The following is a 23,666-nucleotide window of genomic DNA, read 5'->3' as shown; positions in this document are numbered from 1 at the left end:
CGGCGGGGCTGCTGAAGGTAGGTACGAACCCTCCTACACCCGCCTTTTCTAATGCGGTACAGGTGTGGGGCTGTTAGTGCCATCCAGTGCAGCTGTGCATGATTACCCCCTTTAAGGTAACAGTTCAGAGATGGTCTACCACTTGTGTGGTTTCCAGAAAGAAGATAATTAGCCACCCAGAAACTTAAATGTTCACGTGCAATCCGCACAAGCTGATGTTGGGGTGTGTTACTAACCTGTGTTTATTGAAGAGGTAGTGTTTAATTGTTTTTTCTTCTGTCATCTTCCAGGGTGTCTCTTTAGCAAGACTTGTGACATGAAGTAGAACAGGCGTTTTGAAGAGCTCTGCCATAAATACAGCTGTATCTCTGAATGTTGGCACATTTACTGGAGACTCTTCCCAAAGTCTGTTTGAATCAGAGCCTGTGAAATTTCCAAAAGCTTCATAATGGAGTTTTTAGCATCCAAAGGAGATTATATGAGATATTTCAAAAGGTCTTTATTGCTACTTTTAGTATGTGTAATAGTTCTTGTATGCACTGATCAAGACTACTATAGTTTACTTGGAGTATCCAAAGAAGCAAGTAGTAGAGAAATACGACAAGCATTCAAAAAGCTGGCATTAAAGTTGCACCCTGATAAAAATCAGGTAAGTTACCTTTTTAACAAGTCAAAGGTGTTGACTTAATGAATCTTAGTGTTTAAACAAAAAGCAGTTTTAATTTATCAAAAATGTCTCTCTGTGAACCACCTGATAATATAGTTTGACTCAGATTTTCTGCAGAAAAAATTTACAAAAATGATAAGAGTTGAATTTGGGCTGTGTTAAATTGCAGTAGTGAAAAGAGTCAAGATTCTCTAATTCTCACTTATATTTTTGTAACAAGAAGAAAACTTATTTGTTTACTGTATTACCTTGTTGGTGAGCTGTTGAGTTTTCCTCTTTCCATTTAGTTTTGGGGGACTTGCTGTTTCCCTGCCCTGAAGTCTCCTCTAAACATCAAATAAGAACAGCCTGTTCTGAGACATCACTCTCCAAGTACCAAACAGGACAAAACAGACATCCTGGAACTGCCAAGGGATAATAGTGGTGGTTACTCTGGACTAAATGGAGAGAGAAGATTGGAATGGCTTAGTCTGTGCTGCTGTATTTCTGAAATACAAAGAAATCACTTTTAAACATCATCAGTTTCTCCTTGAAATGACATGAAATAAGCAGAAATTCACAGGAAATAAAAGGGTTTAGAACTTTGTATGTACAACTGCATGGAGTCCCAAAAGACAGCAGTATTTCATGTCAGATCAGGGCCTGCCTTCACTGACCGCATTGGAGCCTCTGACAGCTCAGTGAGAAAGCCAAATGTCAGCAAAGTTAGGAATGCCAACTTGTAGCTATGAAATGAAAGTTTTGTTTTCTCTGTTGGTACTTTCAAAATAATGGCCTTTGGGGTCAGATTCTGTTGTTTCTGAGCATGCAGATACTACTAAAGATTTTTCAACAGGTTATTTTCAACCTTAGCAATGATACATAGAAGAGGAGCCCATTAGACAAATTCCATAATGGTAATTAATTTCCTGTGTATCTAGCTAAAACAAAAATCTTAAGAAAATGTCTTTTGAATGAAATGTGTTAGCAGAAGTTAAAGGAGCAGGACTGTGTGGCACATTTTGCACACCACTGTTACACTGCACCTGTGCAGATCTCAAACTTGGATTCTAAATATGTCTGCAGATTTTTCACCATTCTAATTCCCAAGCTACCTAGAACAAAAATGCTTTTTAAATAAAAGGAGGTGGCATTTGTCTACACTGTCAAGACCAGAAGGGATTAATCTGTCTATAGCAGAGATTTTGAACTGGTCAAGTAGGGATTCTAGGGGAGTGGAAAAGATTATGGAGGAAATGGTATGTCTTCATTCTTGAGTATTTATTTAAATTCCACTGAAAAGAGAGTTGAAAAAAGAGGGTTCACTGAAGAATGTTACAGCCTCCTACCAGTTCACTTTGTATTTCAGTTGTGCTTAGTGAGGATGGAAGAAATAAGAGGACAGACCTGGTTTGGGAGAGGAAAACTTTGCTGTAGTTTGGTTTGAGATTACAATGCAATGTCTGCTTCCATCACAATTGACATCCTTAGCAGGCATATAAAAATATTTCCAAAGATAATTTTCTCAGCACTATATGCACTATATGGTCTATTGATTAATTACTAATTATAGTTTTCCTTACACAGAATGATCCAAATGCACATGACAATTTTTTGAAAATAAATAGAGCATATGAAGTACTTAAAGATGAAGATCTACGGAAGAAGTATGATAAATATGGGGAGAAGGGTCTCGAAGACCAGCAGCAGGGAGGTCGGTACGAGAGCTGGAACTTCTATCGCTATGATTTTGGTAAGTTTTGGTGTGTGTTTGTGACTTGCTTAAAACAGTCACAAGGAAATGCTGTATTCAGATCTATATCAGAGTTTTTTGCATGTTTCTTATGTGCCCTCTCCAGATTTCTGTCTGCTCTGTAGCTGTCACTTTCTCTCTGCTGGCCCCGTATTTTATTTACCCTGTTAATGGCTACCCAAAGATGCAATCTATTTACCTGGCCTTTTGTTCCTGCTGCTTGCCTTTTTATAGGTCATCTAACTTCTTGTTTATTTTTTTAAAGTGCAAGGATTTTTTTTCACTTAAATGTCAGTTTTAATATTTCATCAGGATTCTTTTTAACTTTTTAATGTAGAAAGACCTTCTTTGTTTAGTATCCTTCAGGAGGATTTTGAGAGGAGATTTTTGCACTGTCAAGCCTATTTGATATGCAGTTATGCAATTAGACATCAATAAAGAGGTAGCAGACACTGAAAAAAATAACAGAATCATACCTAAAATGATCTTGAGACAAGTTGCTTAATGTTTGTCTCAACAAATTTTAGGTAGTTGTAGGGAAAGGCTGCAATGAATGATTCTCGGAGCTGCTGTAACAGGAGTAAACTAACAAGGAACTGAGGAACATAGTTGGATTGGGATGAAAGGAACAGGAACCTCTACCTTGGCAACGATTTTTTTCTAGTGTTGTTTGATTTAATATATCCCAATCTCTAAGAAATTAATGTCTGTGCAGATTGAAATTGAATAAACCAGTGGCACAAGTATCACAGGAAAATATAGAAATTAGCCTAAAACATCTTCAGATTTAAATTTTATCTCCCTGAAGTTTCAGTGCTTGATTGAGAAACAGTATCCTGGAATGTCTATTAATCAGTGATTTAGGGAGCATCTATTTTTATATTTTATATGTGTGTGTACCTATATGCAAGTATAGCTTTATATATATTTATATGTGTGGGTGAACATATGTACTCTATTATGTGAGATATAAATGGAAAGTAATATGAAAAGTATGTTTTCACCTGTAGATATTAATTTCTCTCATTATTTATTTGCATTTGATCCGTGTGTACTTCAGGTGAAATGACATCTCACCATGTTAGGTACTGTAAAAATCTGCAACCATAGTAGCATAATATAATGCTCTTTATTAGTATTTTTGGTACTCTGCACTGCCTTTCTTGTGTAGTTGAAGTAGTGGAGTGTTTTGCAGTGATGCCCTAGGTAGGACTGGTTAGCTTTGTCTTCCTTGACTTCCTTACCCACTTCATTCCACTGCATTTGCACACACGCTTTGTTAGTGGAAAAGCCTGTGGCTGGAAACACCTTTGTGATCTAAATGTTTAGGTAACCAGAGGCTGAGAAAGTGTGGAAACTTCTGGTCGTTATATAAAGCTCTCAGTGAAAGCTGAGACTTCTTGAATTTTAATCTGACAGCTGGAGGATGTTATTTCCAACATCATTTCTCTTGCCATAACAGCAGTAGTTCTGCTGGCTTCATGGTTGGTTGCTAAATTATCAAAAGAATGTTCTGATAGTGGCTGTGGTAGCATGAGAGTGAGTGAGCAAGCAAGAGGTTAAACAAGGATAGCATTTTTGTAAAACCTCTTTGCCAGTTTAGTATTTCAACTTAAATCTACTGTCTTCTGTTGTGCATAAGATGATTGGTTGTTTTAAAGGTGGTAAAATAAAAGACAATTGTTGATTTTTTTAATAGGTATTTATGACGATGATCCCGAAATTATAACATTGGATAGAGGAGAATTTGGTAAGTTTTTTAAATAAATGGCTGTTTGACAACATGACAACCCAAAGTACAATTTTTACATATTGAGCTGTGTCTTAGTAGGCTTTTCTTACCTGTCTTTACAAACGCATGTTGGAAAATCATCTTCGCATGAGAAAACAAACAATAAAAAACCCTTAATGCTTCCTGTTAAACACTAGTTGGCAAATCAATCAATCAATATCAATATACAGCTTACATTAAGTTTTAGAGCTATTTTGTGAGATCTGTAAAAGGAAATTATTTGAATTAAAATTTTGTTACTCCTAATTTATTGTTGCTGTTTCTCTTGTATAAAAATGCATTTGACAAAACTTTTCTAATGTAATTTTTTTCTATGAAATCCAGTCACTTGTGTGTAGTTCAGAACCAGAAGGTGATACCAGATACTAAAAGCACAGCTAAGGAGAACAAGGTGTGGAAAGAGAACAGTTTCTATGTGAATATTGTCCAGTTTTTTTTTTCTTTTAAAATTACAACTAAGTTGTTTGTAACTAAGAGAGGCTAGAGTAAAAAATACTGGATTTTGTATAATTTTTCATCTGCATATTGAGTACGGTTTCCTGTGTGCAAAATTGGACCTACGTGCTGAATTTGTCTTTTAAACTGTTGTAACAGCAGACCCTCATGATTTCCCTGAGACCACAGGCTTTCTTTGGTTAATCTATTTGCAGGGTCAACATATTCCTTAGTTGTCTTTTTTGTGAGGATATTTTAATACAGTCAAATAAAGGTTACAAAATCCACTACATGAAAATTGGACAGGCTGAAAGCCAAGTAATTAAAGCTGATAACTGCTCTTTGTGTATATTTTGTTGCTGTTGTTTGCTTTCATAAGCAAGATGATTTATGTTTCCCTTGACTTTTCTAGTAATTACATTAACTTGGATTTTTAAATTACATTAGACATGATTTCTTCATAAAAATGCTGCCAGGTGAGACTCACTAAATACATAAAGTAATATAAGGAAATGGAAAATTCTAATGGGTAAAAATCTTTTAGACCTTGTATTTTGTAACTAGACTTACACTATCGCACATTTCAGCTAGAATAATCTGCAGACAGTACTTTTTTTCTTAATTAATAGAACAGATACTAAAAGTCAGAGGGCTGATACCTTCTGAGATAGGATTTTCATGCACCTGCCTACAACAGTATGTTCAGAAGAGTTACTGTTACTGTGCCTGACATTAAATACTTAATACCGCTTTTGGGGAATATAGTATAGCAAAAATGTACATCCTAGATGTTACTACATTGCACGTGTGCATGATTTACTTACAGTTTTCTTCTCTCCATCTAGATGCTGCTGTTAACTCAGGAGAACTGTGGTTTGTGAATTTTTATTCTCCTCGCTGCTCCCACTGCCATGATTTAGCACCTACGGTACGTAAACCAAGTAAATGAACTCTGAAAATGCATTGATTTTAATAGCCTAAAATTTAATGAAGTAGATTTTTACACTGAAGCTGAAAGCAGACAACAATTCAAAATTCCAGAAATAAAGCATGTGTTCATTATATCTTTATAGGAAAATAGCCTCTTTTTTGACTTTTTTTCTTTAGTGGAGAGAATTTGCTAAGGAGCTGGATGGAGTGATACGCATTGGAGCTGTGAACTGTGGAGATAACAGAATGCTGTGTCGAATTAAAGGCATTAACAGTTACCCCAGTCTGTACATTTTCAAAACTGGAATGGTGAGTGGTAAGACTTCAAGTGTTTTTAGAATGAAATCTGGAGACGTGTTTCTTTAGTACTTGTTCAGTCATAGAGTTTCTTTATAAAGATCTTGCTCTATAGTATGTTGCTTCCTTTAATAGTAAATACAACTTTTTCTTTACCTGGGTCAAATTATTTTACAAAGTTAATGTCAAAAAAAGTATTTGTTAATATATATAATTTATATTTTATATATAAATAAATTTGAAATAAATGCTAATATATTTTTACAAGGGTTTTTCTGAATAATTTTTCTGTGCAACATATCACTTCTGATTGGGAAGCTACTGTCAGCAGTGGTGCTGTAGCAAACAAGTCTCCTTGAGCAGTTTCTCTTATAGTGCTGTAAAGGACTTTTCTAGTTCAAAGCATAGTCTGTGGTTTTGAGTCTTAAAGAATATGACCATATGCCTAAAGAAACTTGGAAATTCCTTCTGCAAGATTCCCTCCATGCTGCCTGCATGATGTGTGTCACTCTTTGTAGCTGCTTGCTAAGTCGTGGTGCTGGGGTGGTGTACAAAGTGCACTCGAATAGATGGGTACATTTTGACAATGATAAGTTTTAAGAAGTTGAATGCTAAATGGAGTGATATAAGCAATTTTTATTTAAATAGAAATACAATCATTGGGAGTTGGTGTTTCTAAGACTAAATTATCCTCATGTTGCAGCATTTGGAAAGAAATCACATTAAAAAATTTAAATAAAGGTTAAATTTCAAACATTCGATAGGGGAGGGAGAGAACAGTTAGGGTGGTAGTGGGGGTTGGTCCTGCAGTTGCTTAAGTACTCTTAGAAGAAAACAGTAGGTTTTGGGTGGGGTTATTTGCCTTTTTTTCTTTCTTAAATTTATAAACTTTAATTTTTGTCTTATATAGCAACCAGTGAAATATTACGGAGACAGGTCAAAAGAGAGCTTAAAGAACTTTGCCATGCAGTATGTTACAAGCACAGTCACTGAGTTATGGGCAGGTAATGTTCATGTGTTTGGCTTGGGGGGCTGTTGTTGAAATTGTTTTTACTGTATAAAATAGGGCAGAAACTATGCATATGACTGAATCTGTCAACTATTGCTAAGTCTTCTTTTTGAGAATAAAACATGTAATTTGCTAATACTAATAGAAAACCTTGTTCCATGGCCATGTTTATTAACTAGTCGCAAACTGATGCAAATTGTTTCATTCTTAGGAAATTTTGTAAATGCTATTGAAACTTCATTTGCATCTGGTGTTGGTTGGCTGATCACCTTCTGTGCTGAACGTGGGGGTAGGTATATTAAATACTTTTTAAATAATGTGACAAAAAAAGGACTTCTGTTGCTAGTGGCATAATCCCTTTTGCTGCTAAAAAACATCTTAGGTCGCCACAGTGACCTCTGATTTAAGCTCTCTGTTAAAAGCAGTTTGACAAAAGGACATTATTGGAAATATTATGTTATTGTGCTTCTGTAATGTCCTGTGAGTCATTCAAGCAGCACTGGAGTGTAACCCATCAGGAGGGGAAGTGGCAGAAAAGGTTTCTCCTTCAGTTTCCAGCTCAGGTGACAGCTACTGCTGAGGCACATGCCAGCTTCTTATCATAGCTGAGCAGCAGAAAGGCTGTGTCTCCCCCTTAAACCACCAATATTAAAAATTAGCTGAATAAGTTAGTTAATAAGTTAGGTTTGCACACAGTAATTGCCTCTTACCACTGGTTTCACATCAGAGTCGTTTTTTGTAGCTGTTTGTCCCTGGCTTTCTTAGGATCAGTACTGGATACAATATAGGAGAAAGTTACCTTGGTTAGCTGGTGGAGCTAAGTAAATGCACTACACCTTGGACAAATAAAAACTTCTCAGCCTTATAAAGAGACCTTTGTTCTGAGAACTGAATAGCCAGAGCCTCAGTCTTGGATTTACATTTGTAAATAGCTTGATTTCAACTTGCAGCCCTTTTGTTATTAAATTTTCAACTTTGTTTTAGTTAAGGAGAAGTTGATGCATCTTATTTAAAAAAAAAAAATCTGCATCCAAAGGCAGCCATTCAAAGCATATGCTATATTTATAATAGTGAATTATTATTTGTATCACAGAAAATTTATATTTCTGTTGAAACATCATCCCAAGACTCTATGTAGATACTTAGATTATTTTTTTTAAACAGTGATTAACAAATTTTAAAGGTCAGTCTTTACAGTAAAGAAAATAGTAAAATTGTTTAAGTGAGGATTCTGTGTTGATGAAGCAAGAGAATATTATTTTTGGGAGTTTTTTAAGTTAGAGTAGACAATCATTAAGTGCTGATTATTAGATATGAAAATTCCAGGAATACTGGATGAACAGCCAGGAAGCATGCCATTAGAAATGGTCATGTTTTTTTGGGAGGAAAGGGGTAATTCTAAGCATGAGTAGATTTAGTGCATTAATAAGGTGAAGTTTTATGTTTGTAAATAAAATTTTTTTGTTTCACAGATTGCTTGAGTTACCAAACCCGCCTTAAGCTAGCTGGGATGTTGGTAAGCAGTGTTTCACTTTGAAAGCATTACATATTATATTTAAAACAAAATAACAGAAGTGAAAACATCAAATTGTAACTAAAACTTTCACTGAGTTTAGTAGAACCAAGATAACACCTGTTAACTTTTAGAAGAATTCAATACTTTGCCCAAGCAGCTTTTGAAATAACTAATTTTTTAAGAATTTTATAAAATAAAATTAATATTACATAATAAATTACAGTGTTGTTTCTTTTTATTTTCTAAGTGTTATAAATAGTTGCCTGTGTTGGGATTTTCAAAAGCATTTCTGTACCTGAAATTTAGAAATACTTTTCTTTGGATTTGTTTTGTGTTGTTTTTTTCCTAATTACAGGAAGGTCTTGTTAATGTGGGCTGGATGGACTGTGGCACCCAGGGTGAGCTTTGTGATAACTTAGATGTCTCATCTAGTACTACTGCATACTTCCCACCTGGAGCCACCTTAAATAACAAAGAGAAAGGAGGTGTTTTGGTATGATTTGTCTTTCATTATCTATTTAGATAAACAAAGTGATAACCATGCCAAAGGAATGTATAGATCATTTCCAGAGTGATGATACACAACTGAAAAGATGCTTTTTTCTTTTCTAAGCTGGTATGCTCTGCATGAGTTCATGTCCCTGTGCCTGCTCAGGCAGTTATCCTGGAGGTGATTCCAGTTTGCTGGGAGAGTGAGCAGCAGCCTGTGACTCTGCCTGGCCACCTCCCCAGGAGGCTCCCGAGCAGCTCTGGGAGTTCAGGGCTGGAAGTGCTCTGTGACTGCCCCAAGAGCTGATTCTAACCCTGCTGTCCTGGCAGGCCTGGGAGTCTCTTCTCCCGAGTAAAAACTGACAGGACAAGAGGAAATGATCTCAAGCAAGGGAGGTTTAGATTGAATATTAGCAAATTTTTCTTTAGCAGAGGGTTTGTGAGGCACTGGAAGTGCCCTGAGGGACGTGGTTCAGTCAGTATCCCCGGGGTGTTTAAAAGACAGGTATGGACATTGCACTTGGGGACGTGGTTTAGAGTAGTGATCTTGGCAGCTGCTTACAGCTTGGACTCAAATGGTCTTAAAGGGCTTTTCCACCCTAAATGGTACTATGGTCTTTGATGTGCCCCTGATTTTTTATTCCAGAAATAATATGCAGCAGGTATCACAAGTTTGAGAAATGCTACCCTGACATGTGTGATAAAAGTCCTCCTACAGTGTCTGTCAGTACAAATTTTACTGCTCAGTTCTATTCTAGAATTGCAACCTACATTTGTGTGGAAGTTTTAACTTCCCTAATTGATGGGAGACATTTCTGTTTGAAGCACGACTTGTTCCTTTATTGTCACTACTGTTACCTTTATTTTTAAAAGGAGGAAAATAAATTGCAACCTACCTACTTGGAACCTTTTAACTTACCAACTCAGTTACTGATTCATATTACTTCCAAAATTTTACAAGTTAAGAAAACCTAAATATCTCTACAGTGCAGTTATGGAAGGCTGTAAAACTAAATTGGAAAGCTTGTAAACTTGATTGTTGGGTTTGGTGTGAAATTTGAATTTCACACTCTTTGGTCACTGTCTTGACAAAATACAATTTCTTGAGTTGAATATTGTAGGCAAGTGAGTTAAAAGCAGTATTCTGAGAGTGATGTTTGTGGAATTACATGTATGAAAAAGAAGTTGATCAAATAAAATATTATTAACTGCATTCTCCATTTGATTGAAGGGAACAAATCAGAATAAATTCCCTGACACTTTGAGTACTAATCAGGTTGATTTTTGTAATTCCTTGTAATAAAGACAGTTAATTCTCTATCCTAGTTTCTTAACTCCTTGGATGCCAGAGAAATATATCAGGAAGTAATGCAGCATCTACCAGACTTTGAAATCATCTCTGCAGCATCATTGGAGGTAATTTTTTAAAAATATGCTAAGATTTCTTCAAATAATATATTTTTATTGTTATTTTCTACGCTTTTCAAATATTGTTGACACAACAACTTAGCATTTAAATGAATATTACTTCTTTTTATCTCTACCCAAAATTATTTAACATTCACTTCTGTTGTTTAGCAAAATAACAAAAGTAAGGGGAGGAGATTTCATAGGAATGTAAGAAATCACAGAAATTGCCATTGCAACTCTTTCTGCAACTGGAATTTTCTAGTAATTTTTTGAATCAACTACATTGTAGGGAATTTTGGTCTAAGTGTGTTTTGTTTGGTAATTTAGAAAAGAAGAAAATACTTGTTTATCCATGATAATTGATGTATGAACTGAAATTGAGTCTTAAAAGTAGCTCGTGTGTCGGAGGAAAAACAAAAGTAAACCTCTTTCCACACTGGTAGTTGCACATAGCAGCATAATTTACAACAGGAAATGCACACAGAAACTACAACATTAGAGTGCAGCTTATAGCCAGCTTGCGCTCAGATTTTTTCCACTTCCTTGATTATGATGCAGTAAAAGGAAGTTTAGTGGAAGGATTGCATGAAAGAACTTGTTTAGTGGAGGTCTTTTGGAGATGATTAACTGGACATTTTCCTTTATAAAACACAAAAGAATTTTGCACGTTGGTGTGGTTGGGATTAATTTTTTGTGGTGTTGTTGGTTTGTTTTTCCCTGTGGTTTAAAGGACCGTCTGGCTCATCACCGGTGGCTGCTTTTCTTCCAGTTTGGGGAGAGGGACAAATCAAATTTGCAGGAGTTTAAGAAACTTAAATTTTTACTGAAAGATGAGCATATTCAGGTAAGAGTGCTCTCATCTAATGTTAAATGCTGTTTACATTCCAAGAACAAATCACGGTTTTCATTGTTATTAGCTTTTACCCCACATGACACCTCTGGTACTGGAAGAGATATACTATCATATAGCAGATCTGCAGTCAAGTTTTTTATTTAAAGAAATCACTTACATTTCCTGTATGTTTTTAATAATGGAAAAGTATAGAGAGATTATATTTTAAATCTGCTTTGTTTTTGGAAATGTTGCTGCAGATCCTGTTCCATTAATAATTATAAATTAACATTCCAACATCAAATTTATGTGTGAGGAACTATATTTTAATTATTTCGAAAACCCTGTGATCACGTTGGTTATTTTCTTAATAAAAAGAAACCAAGTTCAAACTTTGCACTAAAGGCCTACAGATTGTATTAATCTATGAAGTATGTATTTTTTTTTAATTGTTGCTTTGACTAGAAGAATTTTAATGTTACATTTATTTTAGGTGTCTTCTAACTTCCTTGCTGTTGTATTTGGAGGGAGGGAAAAGATAATTCTTTAAGTTTTTATTTCCCATTTTGGCCTTTAAATTAAAAATTAGCAAGCAACCTAATATAGTTATGCTGGTAGTTTTCCTTGAACACCAATTTTTAAGATCTCTGTTGTTTATTAAAAAGACTATCAGTTTTCCATCTTTTTACCTTTGTTTTCTAACTCTTACTTCCTTTCAAAATATGTTAATTGATATAAATTAGGCTGCTTTAATTAAAATGACATTGTCTGTTAAAAATAGGTTGGGAAGTTTGACTGTCTTTCCTCACCAACCATCTGCAACAAACTGTATGTTTATCAGCCTTGTTTAGCAGTTTTCAAAGGAAAAGGAACTGGAGATTATGAAATTCATCATGGTAAGAGAAACTTTGGCAAGTTTAAATCATGACCTAATCCCTTTGAGATGACAAAATCTTTGGCAAACCACTTTTTTTTTTTTTCCCCAAGAACAGTTTTGTAGCTTTAATATTTGCTATCTTTCCTCTGGCCATGAGGTAGCCTTACATAACCTATTTATAATTTCCTTTGGTTTTCTTTTTTCTATTTTTCCTGGGTAGGCAGTCATGAGATGCTGAGGGATATAGTTTGTCTTTGCAGTCTGTTTCATTTGCATAATGACATACAAATGAAATCTCTGAAGCTGATCAGGACAGCTTCTGCTTTGGGTAGGATAATTAAAGAATGTTGTAAGGCACACCCTTCAGAGAGAGCTGACATGCTGGTTACACAGTGCAGCCAGTTTGACAAACTTGGATTTGGTTTCGTGTATCACTGCACTAATTCCGTGCTTTGTGAATTCTGTCCAAGATATTGAGACTTTTACTTCTTACTTTCATTTCCAACATCACAGTTTCCTTTCAGGAAAGGTTGGAACTATGTTACTATTTACTGCTGAAAGGATTCAGTGATGCTGGTTGAAGAAGAAGAGAGCCTAAAGCCAAACTGTAGCTTGCAGGAACAGGTGTAGCTTCATCCAGAACGTGGCACAAAGCAGTTATGCAAGATGAAGTTCTCATTTTTCAGCCTCTGAGGTATTAGAAACAGCCTGCTAGGATTAAGTTAGAACCTCAATACTGTTATAAAACAGGAAAAGTGAAAAGTTTTTCACTGTTTAGAAAAGATTAGCTTATCAAGGGGAAAGGATGATCCCATACATCTAATGATTGGTATGTAAGGAAGAGCCTTCTATACTTCCTATATATACATTGCTGCAGAGAGGGCAGGAAGAGGTCACAGCCATGCAGCATTTTTATAATGGTGTGGATTACAGCAGAAGAGAAGTACATTGGACTTCAGTGCATACAGGGGATTTTTCTGAATGGTTTGGTTCACTATTTAGAAAATAGATGGCATGTAGAACATTGACCAATAGCCATCTCACTCCAGTCTTTGAGAAAGTAATCCTCAAAAGAATCAGGCTTTTTTATATGCTATGTTGAAGGGCTTCAACAGTTTAAAATCTAAGAACAGTAATAAATCTTGGTAAGTCATTGTGCAGTGACTTCAGATTTGATTAACCTGAAGTTCTTATTCTCAGACAAACTCATTTCTGCTGACAAATACGTATACAAAGGTTATGAAGAGACTGGATCTTTGCCCACTGGAGCTGTGTGAGCAGTAATTTCAGTTACACCTAAATAGCTGTGATTTATCAATATAATTTATTTTGCTTGAAGTTTTTTTTACCTTGTCAATCCCTTTACCAAGTCAAGTGTGTCTAGAATTGTACTTTTTAATTCCAACACAAGTAAGATGGTAAAATGACCAATAATCCTGTCACAAAAAATTTCATCATTTTGTTTGACAAAAACATGTTTTGTCTTGGATAAAGTATTTATTTGGCTAATATTGGGTAATTGTCCAGTTTAATATTTAGCCACATATCAACTATCAACTACAGTATGTCCTGCCTGCATAGGTTTGGACAGTTTAACATTGTCCTCCTAAGGAAAAGTAACATAATTTTATGCTACCTTTACTTAAGCAGGCTAGGTTTAAAGATTAGACAAGGAACTCCTATTGCTTTCAAAGAGTTTTTTAATTACACCTCTCATAGGTAAAAATTGAATTTCTTCTCTACATTGTTTTTTGAAGGAAAGAAGATCTTATATGACATTGTTGCATTTGCCAAAGAAAGTGTGAACTCCCATGTCATCACACTGGGACCTCAGAATTTTCCTGACAAAGATAAGGAACCATGGCTTGTGGATTTCTTTGCACCGGTAAATATTGGATATCTATATATTCCTTCTTCTAAAATCTGTTCTGTAACTATGTAACAAGGTACTAAGGAGTAGCTAGAAAGTGCCCTTCAGTCATGAGAAGGTGTTCTAATTCCTCATTCCCTGGCAGCTCTAGTTCCTAACTGGGTTTTGTGTTTAATGCATTCTGTTGTCAAAACAGCAGATGATTAATCTCAAATACTCTCCTGAGAGCTACCTGTGGGAAAAGCAATTGCACTTACTTGCATTTTGTCTTCTAGTGGTGTCCTCCTTGTCGAGCTTTGTTACCAGAGCTGAGAAAAGCATCTAAACATCTTTATGGTCAGCTTAAATTTGGGACACTAGACTGTACTGTCCATGAAGGCCTTTGCAACATGGTAAGCTGCAGGAACTAAAAATAAAGAAATATAAATATAATCTTTTCAAACAATATCATTTTCTTTGAATCGGGGGTAGGAGGATATGGACAGACAATGTTTGTCCTTTAACATTACTTTCCTAAAGGGCAGTAAATTGAATTCTTTTTTTAAAGAAGCAAACTATATAACCACTATAGATAATGTATTAATGCAGAATACAAGTCAGATTTTATTCTAATTTCATAGTGCTACTGGAAGACTTCAGAAGTCTCAGAATTTAATAATTCTGGAGGCTGGGGTTAATGTCTGAAAATGCTTGGAAAATGAGCAAAAAAGGATGTGCTTTTTCAAGTTTTATTTAGATGTGTTTACCCACTGAGGAATTCAAATGATGGGAACTGGCTGTGTTCAATGGTAAACAATAGTTATTCATACAGTCCAAACATTCCATCTGAGGACTGGGAATAGTTTTAAAGCTAAGGCTTAGTAGGCCCATGGATTAATTGCTGTGTTTGTGGAGCATGGCAGAAGAATTACTGGCTGGTTTTCAAATTGAGAACACAGTATGCCATCTCTGAATACAACTGGCACCTTCTCTGTACTGATTTGTTATGGTGTCAGATTCTCACCTGCCTGGAAGCCTGAGCACTTGTACTGTACAAACTGAACAGATGAGCAGCTTGAGCCATCAATACCAGGGACAGTTAGAGGCAAGTCCAAGAGCCTTAATCATTCTGTGGAATTCGTTATTGTTTGTTTTATCAGCATAACATTCGAGCTTACCCAACAACAGTTGTGTTCAATCAGTCTGATGTTCATGAGTATGAAGGACACCACTCAGCTGAGCAAATCTTGGAGTTTATAGAGGTATGTAAATGATAATGTTGGTTGCAGTCTTCTTCTATGCAATTCATACACAAATACATTCTTCAGTTGGAAGATTCTAAGATTTTTTTTCTTTTATTTGGACAAGGAAAATAAAAAGTGAAAAAACTTCAGGCAAGAAAAGTGATCCAGCAACTGTAGTCAGAGACTTGACAACTAGTGGATTCATTCCCCTACTCTGTCACATAATTTATTTGAGATCATTAGCAAATAAAGAAAGATCCCTTCCAATCTGCAAAATAATGATAATTATTTCTATCTTATTGAGAGAATAAAGGAATTAATATTACAATACTTCCAACTTTTAAGGTGGAAATGCTTCACATACACACCTTGATATAGGAAGGGGTTCACCTTTTTGTCAAGTAGATTGCTGCTGTCCACATTTTTCAGCTGTCCTTAAACTTTCTTAACTGCAAATTACTGGTGTTGATCACTAGAGTTGATACTAGAGTTCTGGCACCAAACTAGTTGATACTAGAGTTCTGGCACCAAACTTGGCTCCAGCATTCAGGTTCACTCCTATATCCGCAGGCTATTTTTCACTTTTTGAAGAGACATTTCTCTCCAGGTAGCTCAGAAAAAGCAGCTTCAAGAACACACATGCAGAAATACGTAGGGATTAGTCTTTCAGCTGGCATTCAGAGGCCCATAGTGCACTATATGTATTCCAGCTTAAATAGCATGGCTGAGTTTTGTAACACCTGTTGCTGCTAGATAAGCTGGATTTCCTGGTTTTTACCTTCTTTTATTGCAAAAAGGCAGAAAACCTCCCTTTTGGACCCTGGGTGTACTTTTTTGATAGTTTTTCTAGACAACTTAGGCTTTTAAAAATTAGATTTTTGGGTTGAAGGAATGTCTTTTAGTGCTTCTGTGCCTTTCAGTGGTGTGGAGTCTTCCCTGACAGAGCAGCAAGCCAATTTCACAGAACATTTTCGAAATTTGGCACTTTTATACACGATGGCCCTAGATAGGGGATATACTGTGCAACAATGAGTGATGTTTATGAGCTGTCTTTATTTAGGATCTTAGGAATCCATCAGTGGTGTCCCTAACACCAGAGACATTTGCTGAATTGGTTCAGAGAAGAAAGCGAGAGGAGATCTGGATGGTGGACTTCTATGCTCCATGGTGTGGACCTTGTCAGGCCTTAATGCCAGAATGGAAGAAAATGGCCAGGGTAAATCACATTCAAACGCTTTTCTGCTTTTGTTCTTCTTCTGGGAAGTTGCTGAGATGGCACAACTGCTTTCTTAAGAGAATTGTAAGCTGAGAAAATACAGAGTCTAATACTGCCACCAATACAGGCAATTCCTACCTGACAGTTTTGTATTGTTCCAAATACAAAGTTTTTATTCAGCTTTTTAAAAGCTTCAGTACACTGATACTGTATTCCAGTTTTTCATGTTGGTTACAAGTGTGTAAGGTCATTGTAGCATTCTCTCATTTGCAGAAGTAATATTATTCTACTGACAACCATTCCTGGAGGTGTTTACAGGAATTTGAACTAGAAAATTTGGGGGGGGAAAGAAGGGCTTTGGAAACAAGCCTGTGACTTTGAGACATTTAGAACTCTACTACAAATTATAACCAGGATTTTCTATCCTGTTGGAATGTCTGTGAAGCGTTAGTAGCTCTGTACTAACATTCAGTAATCATCAGCTTCCCTGCCCATGCTGGGTAGTTTGGGCCTTTGCAGCAAATAGAGTGTGTTCAGGACAGGCCCACTGTGACACCGCTGGCACATCTGCTCTGCACCAGCCTTGGCACAGTTACTGAGCTGTCATGGGGCACACAGCAACAGGGCATTCTTTGCACTAATTAATCCCACTCCTGAGTACCTTTGAGGTAAGGTAGGTGCCTTGTGAGCCCTGTGCATGCAGCTTATACTAAAGGTGTGCATGATGGGAATGCATCTGGGTGGCTGGCTCTGGTACCAGTGATCTGTTTACAGGGAAGAGAAAAGCCTTGTGATAATCTTGGTTTGTTTTGCTGAGATTTTTTCCCCCAACTAAGAATTATTACTGAAATTGTAGCAGTATTGGTTAACATATTTGATGGTAGGTTTTCTTCTTTCTTTTTCAGATGTTAAATGGATTAATCAGTGTAGGCAGTGTGGATTGTCAAAAATATTACTCTTTCTGTCACCAAGAAAGTGTTCGGGGCTATCCTGAAATCAGACTCTTTCCTCAAAAATCAAATACAGCTCATCACTATTAGTAAGTACATTGCTGCAGTGTGGGAAACATTCCATGCTGTGAAACAAGACAAATACACCTCTTCTGTTGTCTAGAAGAGGCTTATCACAGCTAATAAAATAGGCTGTTAGGATATTACTGTACTGGATACCATTGGTTTTGTTACTTCAAACTAGGGATTTTATTTTGCCTTTTCATTTCAGTAATTTGAAATTACAGAGGAATCATAGTTTTCATTTCTTCTTTTTCTTGTCTTGGTCTTCTAGTCCTTAATTTTATAGGTTTTAATTCTATCTGTGAGACTTTTCATTTATTGAGATTTGAAAGCAGGGTAGAAATGTATCCTAAAACATATGCATTCACATTCTTTATTTCATTATCACCACTCTTCAGAGTAAGCTGTTTTTTTCTCAGAATAATTCAAACTACTGTGCAACTGGCTTTTTGTTTTTTTCTTTCACATTTTATAGTAGCTACAATGGATGGCACAGAGATGCCTATTCACTCAGGGGCTGGGCATTGGGGTAAGTTACTGCACTCAACTTTGTTCACAAGCTGCTTGCTAGGATAAATTAATATTTAAATACTATGTAAAGCAAGAACTAGAAACACTTGGGTATACAAATTGCTTAATTTAAGATGTTCAAGTTTCTACATCTTTTCACTTACTGCTTTTAAAATTTGGAGAAATAGCATACTCCTTGCTCTCTACCCATCTCCTGCAGACAGTATTATTTTGTTCACCACATTTAAGAAGTTATTCTCCTATAGTTCAAAGTGTGAAATAGGGATTTCCAGACTACAAATGTTCTTAATTTCAGAAGCTTTTCTGAAATGCAATTTGCTATTGTTTAAAGTTTTGAATGTATTTTGATTGTTACTCTTCCTTTACACAGGTATTTGCCACAGGTGTCTGTAGATCTCACCCCTCAGAGTTTCACAGAAAAGGTTCTGAATGGAAAAGATCATTGGGTCATTGATTTCTATGCTCCTTGGTGTGGACCTTGCCAAAATTTTGCTCCTGAATTTGAGATGCTTGCAAGGGTATGTTTTTAAATATACTGGCAGCTTGTTATAATTGTAATGGTTAAAATCTTACTCATCAGCACTTTCTTTCTTAGCAGTCTTCCAAAACCCACAATACTTCCACGAGCCTCCTACTCAGGGAGTTATGCACACTTCTGGGTCCCACTAGACAGTGGGTGTTGTCTTCCACAGACAGACAGGGACCCTCTTTCAAAACAGATTTAAGCTTTTGATGGAGTGGCCTTTGGAGCTGTGGTGTGCTTTTGTGCTTTGCCCTGAATACAAGTACAAGTTCTCTCTGAATACATGGAGAGACACCTGGCACAAGGCTGACAGTCTGAGAAGCAAGCAAGCAACTACTCTGAAATATTTCAAAGATTTCAGCAACAATTTTCTTTTTAGCCACACTGCTGGCTTATTCCACTTATTTGTTTTTACTCACCCATGGAAGCTTGTAGTTTGTTTCCAATAAACATTTCTTTTCAGGCCGTTAAAGGAAAAGTAAAAGCTGGAAAAGTAGACTGTCAAGCATATGGTCACACCTGTCAGACTGCTGATATCAGAGCCTATCCTACTGTTAAGTTTTACCCCTACCAAGGAACAAAGGTAAAGTGTTTATAAATGTATTTCATTTTACCTTAAAACTAAAGAGAATACTTCTGTAACATTAAAGTGAATTGTTTATCTCTTACTGTATCTCCAAATAATCAGTTTCAGTAATACTTATAATAGTGGGAGAGTGATACAATAATAACAAATTGCAAATTAAAAGAACTAAATAAAATTCTGATAATAATTAAAATGTGGGCTTAATCAGAACTAGGGTTTAGTTTTCAAGGTCTTGGATGACAAAATGTTTTTCAACTGTTACCAGTTCACCAACTACCCTAAAGTAGATGGTCTCTCTCTAAATGAAATACGGACAATTTCCTTTTAGCTAATAAGAAGTATAATTAAATGTTGTTATTATATTGAAAGACCAATTTTGACATCAAATGTATTGTAAGACAGATAATTAATGAAAAATAGATGGTTGTGTTGTCTCAAAAACAGACCTTATAAAAATATTTCAATTATCAGTGGGACTCTTTCAGATCAACATTTCCTACTAACAGAGTAATAGTATAAATTAAAAATACAAAGAGTATTCAGATAGTTATAGGGATTGCCTTTATTCTTGTAACACTAATAAATTTCAGAAACATTATAGTGACTTTTTTAATGTATTAATGCTGAAGAAAAAGTATTCACTGGTTTCTGATAGAGAAGTGGCTTAACTTACTTTCCTTTTTTTTAACTGAATTTTTAATGGGAAGTTCTATAAATCTTTCATGGCACAATCTCACCAAATTCCATGAGATTTTCTGTGGTGAAGTGTAAAGACATTCCAGGTCTTTAAAGTAGCCACCCACAGCAACAGATTTCACATAGATTACAAAGTGGCAGACTTGTAATAGCTGTCTAGCTTAAACACTCACCTCAATAAATATGAGCAAATTGTAACTATTTCAGGTTTCTTTAATGATCACAACAAAATTAGTGTTGTTTTGAAAACTAGGAGCTAAGAGTGGTTCTTAGTACAATGCAAATTAGCATTGTTTAAACAAAGACAAAAATACATCCATGAATCATAAATCAAGCTACCAAGGCCATTGTATTCTGCCCTGCTTTTTTCTTGAATTTTGTCTGAAAATTGTGTAACATATTACCCATGCTCTATTTTTGTTTTCTTTTAAGAAAAGTGTTCTTGGGGAATACATAGACAGCAGAGATGCAAAAGGTATAGCTGACCTTTTGAATGAAAAATTAGAAGCAATGGAAAAGAAAGAAAAAAGAAAAAAATCTAGAAATAAGGTAAGGACACTTACTGTGGAGCCTTTGCAAAAGACTTGCTATAAATAATAACTGCTTAAAATGATGTTAGTATTTGTTCTTTATCCATAGAATTAAATGCAAATTACAGAGGCAAGATTGGGTAAACTTAAGAAGATATTACCACACAGCTGCTTAAGAAATATTTTTCCAATTGAAAAATTATTGCTACTGAAAATTGTAAAAATCATATGAAAAAATATTTTTGTTTGTAGTTTCAGAGAAACTCCATTGTTTATTTTCTTGTCACTAGGATGAACTCTAACTGGTACTGAAGGTAGATACAATTCAAAATATTCTGAAGCTGTGAAGATAGAAGACACCACAAGGAAAATATAAGGATAGTTACATTGGTGACAGGACAAGACACATGAAAACAAGTTTGAGTTCACAGGCATACACAACTGTATGAGTTCTGTTAAACTGTGGGGAGATGAAAACATTTTGGTTTTGGTGGAGGCAATGTTTCTGCATGTCCCTCTTCTGATATACCAGCTACCTTCTTCCTGGCCAAACACTGGAGTTGACCAGAAATGTGGACTCTATCACTTTTGCCTACCCATTTACTAGTTCCTTATATTTTTTTCTGTCTCTTCTCAAATGCTTTTTGAATGTGGCACTCAGCCTGTGGCTGAATATGCACTCGAAGCACTCTGCAATGCAGAACACAATGACGGATTGTCTATTTGACAGACAAACAGTTGGACCTGATGATTATTCTGCTTTGGGGTTGCATTATTGTCTAGTCAATGGTTAAGGAATAAAATCAAGAACTGGTAGGAGGATATGTTTATTGAATTAAATTGCTCTTGCTCTCGAGTGGATTACTCTGTTGTGGCAGTGGTGATGCTACCTGGATGAACAGAACTTCGAAGAGCTTTAGTTCCTTGGTTTGGTTTTGGGATTGTGTTTATTCTTTTTTTTAAGTAAGAAAGAAAAAATAAAATAATTCAAATGTGGTATTAACTTTCAAAGTTTAAATTATGCAATAGACGCATCTGGTTAAGTCATTAGATCATCACTTTTATCATTGTCTTTTTAAATATGAATGTATTCTGTGGACATAGTTAACCTCTTTTGGCATTACCACTTTCCCTTTCCCTGCAGACATATTTTTAGGTGGTTTTTTTTTTGTTTGTTTTTATATAATCGTCAGGCAAGCAGGAGAGCAAGTGCCTTCTTTAATTTAATAATGAACACTGTACATTGCAATGTCTCCTCATACGTCTTACTAGAATTCCTGCTCTAAAGAGTAATATTTTTCAGAGCTTCTCCATAGACAAGAAAAATTGTAGCAGATGACAAAATGTCTGCAAGTAACTGGTTCGTGATTTCAATAAAATGCTCCCTAGCCCTTGACAGATGGAATTTCCTCCCTTCTCTCTACGTGTTTAGACCTAGCATGACTGGTCAGTGTATTATGAGTATTACAAATTTGTAAATACATTGTTATTGACGAGTAACTTATTTCATGAAGAAGGCAGCAAGAAATTAAGAGATACAAGTAACTGAGACATTCAAATATTTTTCCCCTATTCTCAGGGTTGCCTCTATTGATTTTTCATTTTTGCAGCATATTATTCTAAGAATGAAGAGACTATTGCATCTATTTTTTAATAAAGTAGATCTTCCTACATCCAAATTTAACTTCAAACACAGTTAAAAAATAAAATTTTAAAACAAACTGTTTTGGTCAGTTTTTGCATATCACTGTAACTGTACTTCCCGCCTTCTACGCCCTTCTTGGAGAATGAGGTGTAGGAAAAGTTTTGAAACATATTTAGGCTGTGGAGAAGAGGATTTAGTTTAAATATCAATAAAGTTCATTTTGAAGATATAATTCTGTATCAAGGTATTCTCTTTGTATCCAGATTTCTAAATTTATGAGAGACCAAATGGATGTGTATGGGTGGGGGAAAATAAATTTCCAAATTAGATAATGGAAGTTTAAGATTTTCCACATTTTCATCGATTTTTTTATGAAAAGACTTAAAATGTTTCATTATTTAAAGTTTTCAACAGGAATGCACAAGAACTTACTTGACATCTGAAAACAGTGATGTTCCAATCCCCAATACTTTCAACCTTGGTCTTCTCTCTCTCTGCTAGAATTCAATACTAATTTTATATTCCCATATATGTAAAGCCACCACAATTTTGATAATAAACACCTAAAGGTAAATCACCAACATGATACTAAGTACTTATCCCTAACACTTAACAGACTACTCCTTTTACTGCCAACTTTCTAGGATCTAACAGACTTCTCTAGCTGCCAACAGACAGTAGTTACAGTTAGTGGAGCAAAAAAGAAGAAAGTTTCCCAAATTAACGTATATGATAGCTGTATTCTGCAGAGTATTTCTTTACTAAGACCACAGAAGCCATTTTGGAGTGCAATTTTGCAGAAGCCAATACTTCCTGTAAGAAAATGACTACTTTACTTAAATGTCAGATTATCAAGAAAACATTCAAGAGCTGAATTAAGTAGGGGTTGGGTTGTTGTGAAAACACATTAGTTCTAGTTAATTCTTACTGTACAACTGAGCTGACATGGAAAATACAGCCTGAAGATGTTCTGCTTTTTAGGGCTTAATAGACAAAAAGCAGAATATTGGTTTTCCATAAAGCTGTTCAAATTAACATGAAGAAGATATAATTTCTGCATGTTATAGGCCACTATGGAGTGACATAAAGTTCCCTTATTCTTTTCCTACCTTAACAGACACATTAGGAAGAATACAATTCAGTCAGAATAAATTGCAGAGCAATTAGAAATTCATATAGCTGACATGATTTGTTTCCAGAAAAGTTTCTCCCTATAATATGTATTTTAAATAATATTTATAATCCTATTAGAAAATGCAAATAATTTCTTTCTCTTGTTATGTGCATATGTGTGCATTAAGCAATCCCAGTTGTGCTTTTGTAGATATGTAATTCTTTCACCTGGCAGGTTGTTTATTTTAGTCATGCTACAAGATCTCAGCTAGTCCAGTAACAAGCCCATACCCAGGATACTTCGTTTTTTCATATCCAGGGTGTTGTTTTATTTTTGAGGAAGTTATAGCAGAAAAATATCCTATGTAAGCAATGGAGAAAAGTTAATATATTCCTACCCTGTTTTTTCAGCTGTAGTTCAATGCTCTTTTTGGTAATTGTGTTCACTTACTTTATTATCCTACCTTTCGTCATGAATCATTATTTCTTGAACAAAGGCTGCATTTGTGCTCCTCAGCTTCATGCCAGAAGCACCTCAAGTCCCACCACTCATCTTTACAACCACAGAAGGCAGCATTACCTCTGAATTGAGTATCCCATCTTTTCCTTGCTCATAGCCCCATGGGGGGACAGGTTCTGATGCAGTTTCATACTGCAGCAGATGAAAGAACTCACTCACCTGGCAAAAAATGGTGATTGCACATAATACAGGTAAAACCTTCAAGTTTTAGATA

At 35.6% G+C, this 23,666-nt stretch overlaps 1 protein-coding gene across 1 annotated transcript; it reads left to right on the top strand.

Moving 5' to 3' along the window:
- Window positions 1-21,885, top strand: DNAJC10 (DnaJ heat shock protein family (Hsp40) member C10). The gene is made up of 23 exons (XM_054278331.1): window positions 1-17; window positions 291-649; window positions 2,234-2,399; window positions 4,099-4,149; window positions 5,472-5,554; window positions 5,734-5,865; window positions 6,764-6,857; window positions 7,074-7,151; window positions 8,335-8,378; window positions 8,734-8,871; window positions 10,194-10,283; window positions 11,008-11,121; window positions 11,891-12,005; window positions 13,744-13,871; window positions 14,132-14,248; window positions 14,996-15,097; window positions 16,140-16,295; window positions 17,201-17,334; window positions 17,784-17,837; window positions 18,210-18,357; window positions 18,826-18,945; window positions 20,077-20,193; window positions 20,465-21,885. The coding sequence occupies exons 2-23, from the start codon at window positions 449-451 to the stop codon at window positions 20,474-20,476; spliced, it is 2,394 nt and encodes a 797-aa protein (XP_054134306.1). The 5' UTR covers window positions 1-17; window positions 291-448; the 3' UTR covers window positions 20,477-21,885.
- The last annotated feature ends 1,781 nt before the right edge of the window (window positions 21,886-23,666 follow it).

The sequence above is a fragment of the Melozone crissalis genome, unplaced genomic scaffold, assembly GCF_028551555.1.
Source record: "Melozone crissalis strain CALT ecotype California unplaced genomic scaffold, PUWL_Pcris_2 ptg000023l_1, whole genome shotgun sequence".
NCBI lineage: Eukaryota > Metazoa > Chordata > Aves > Passeriformes > Passerellidae > Melozone > Melozone crissalis.
The sequence above is the reverse complement of the archived record's forward strand: the minus strand, read 5'-3'. Positions and strand labels throughout refer to the sequence as shown.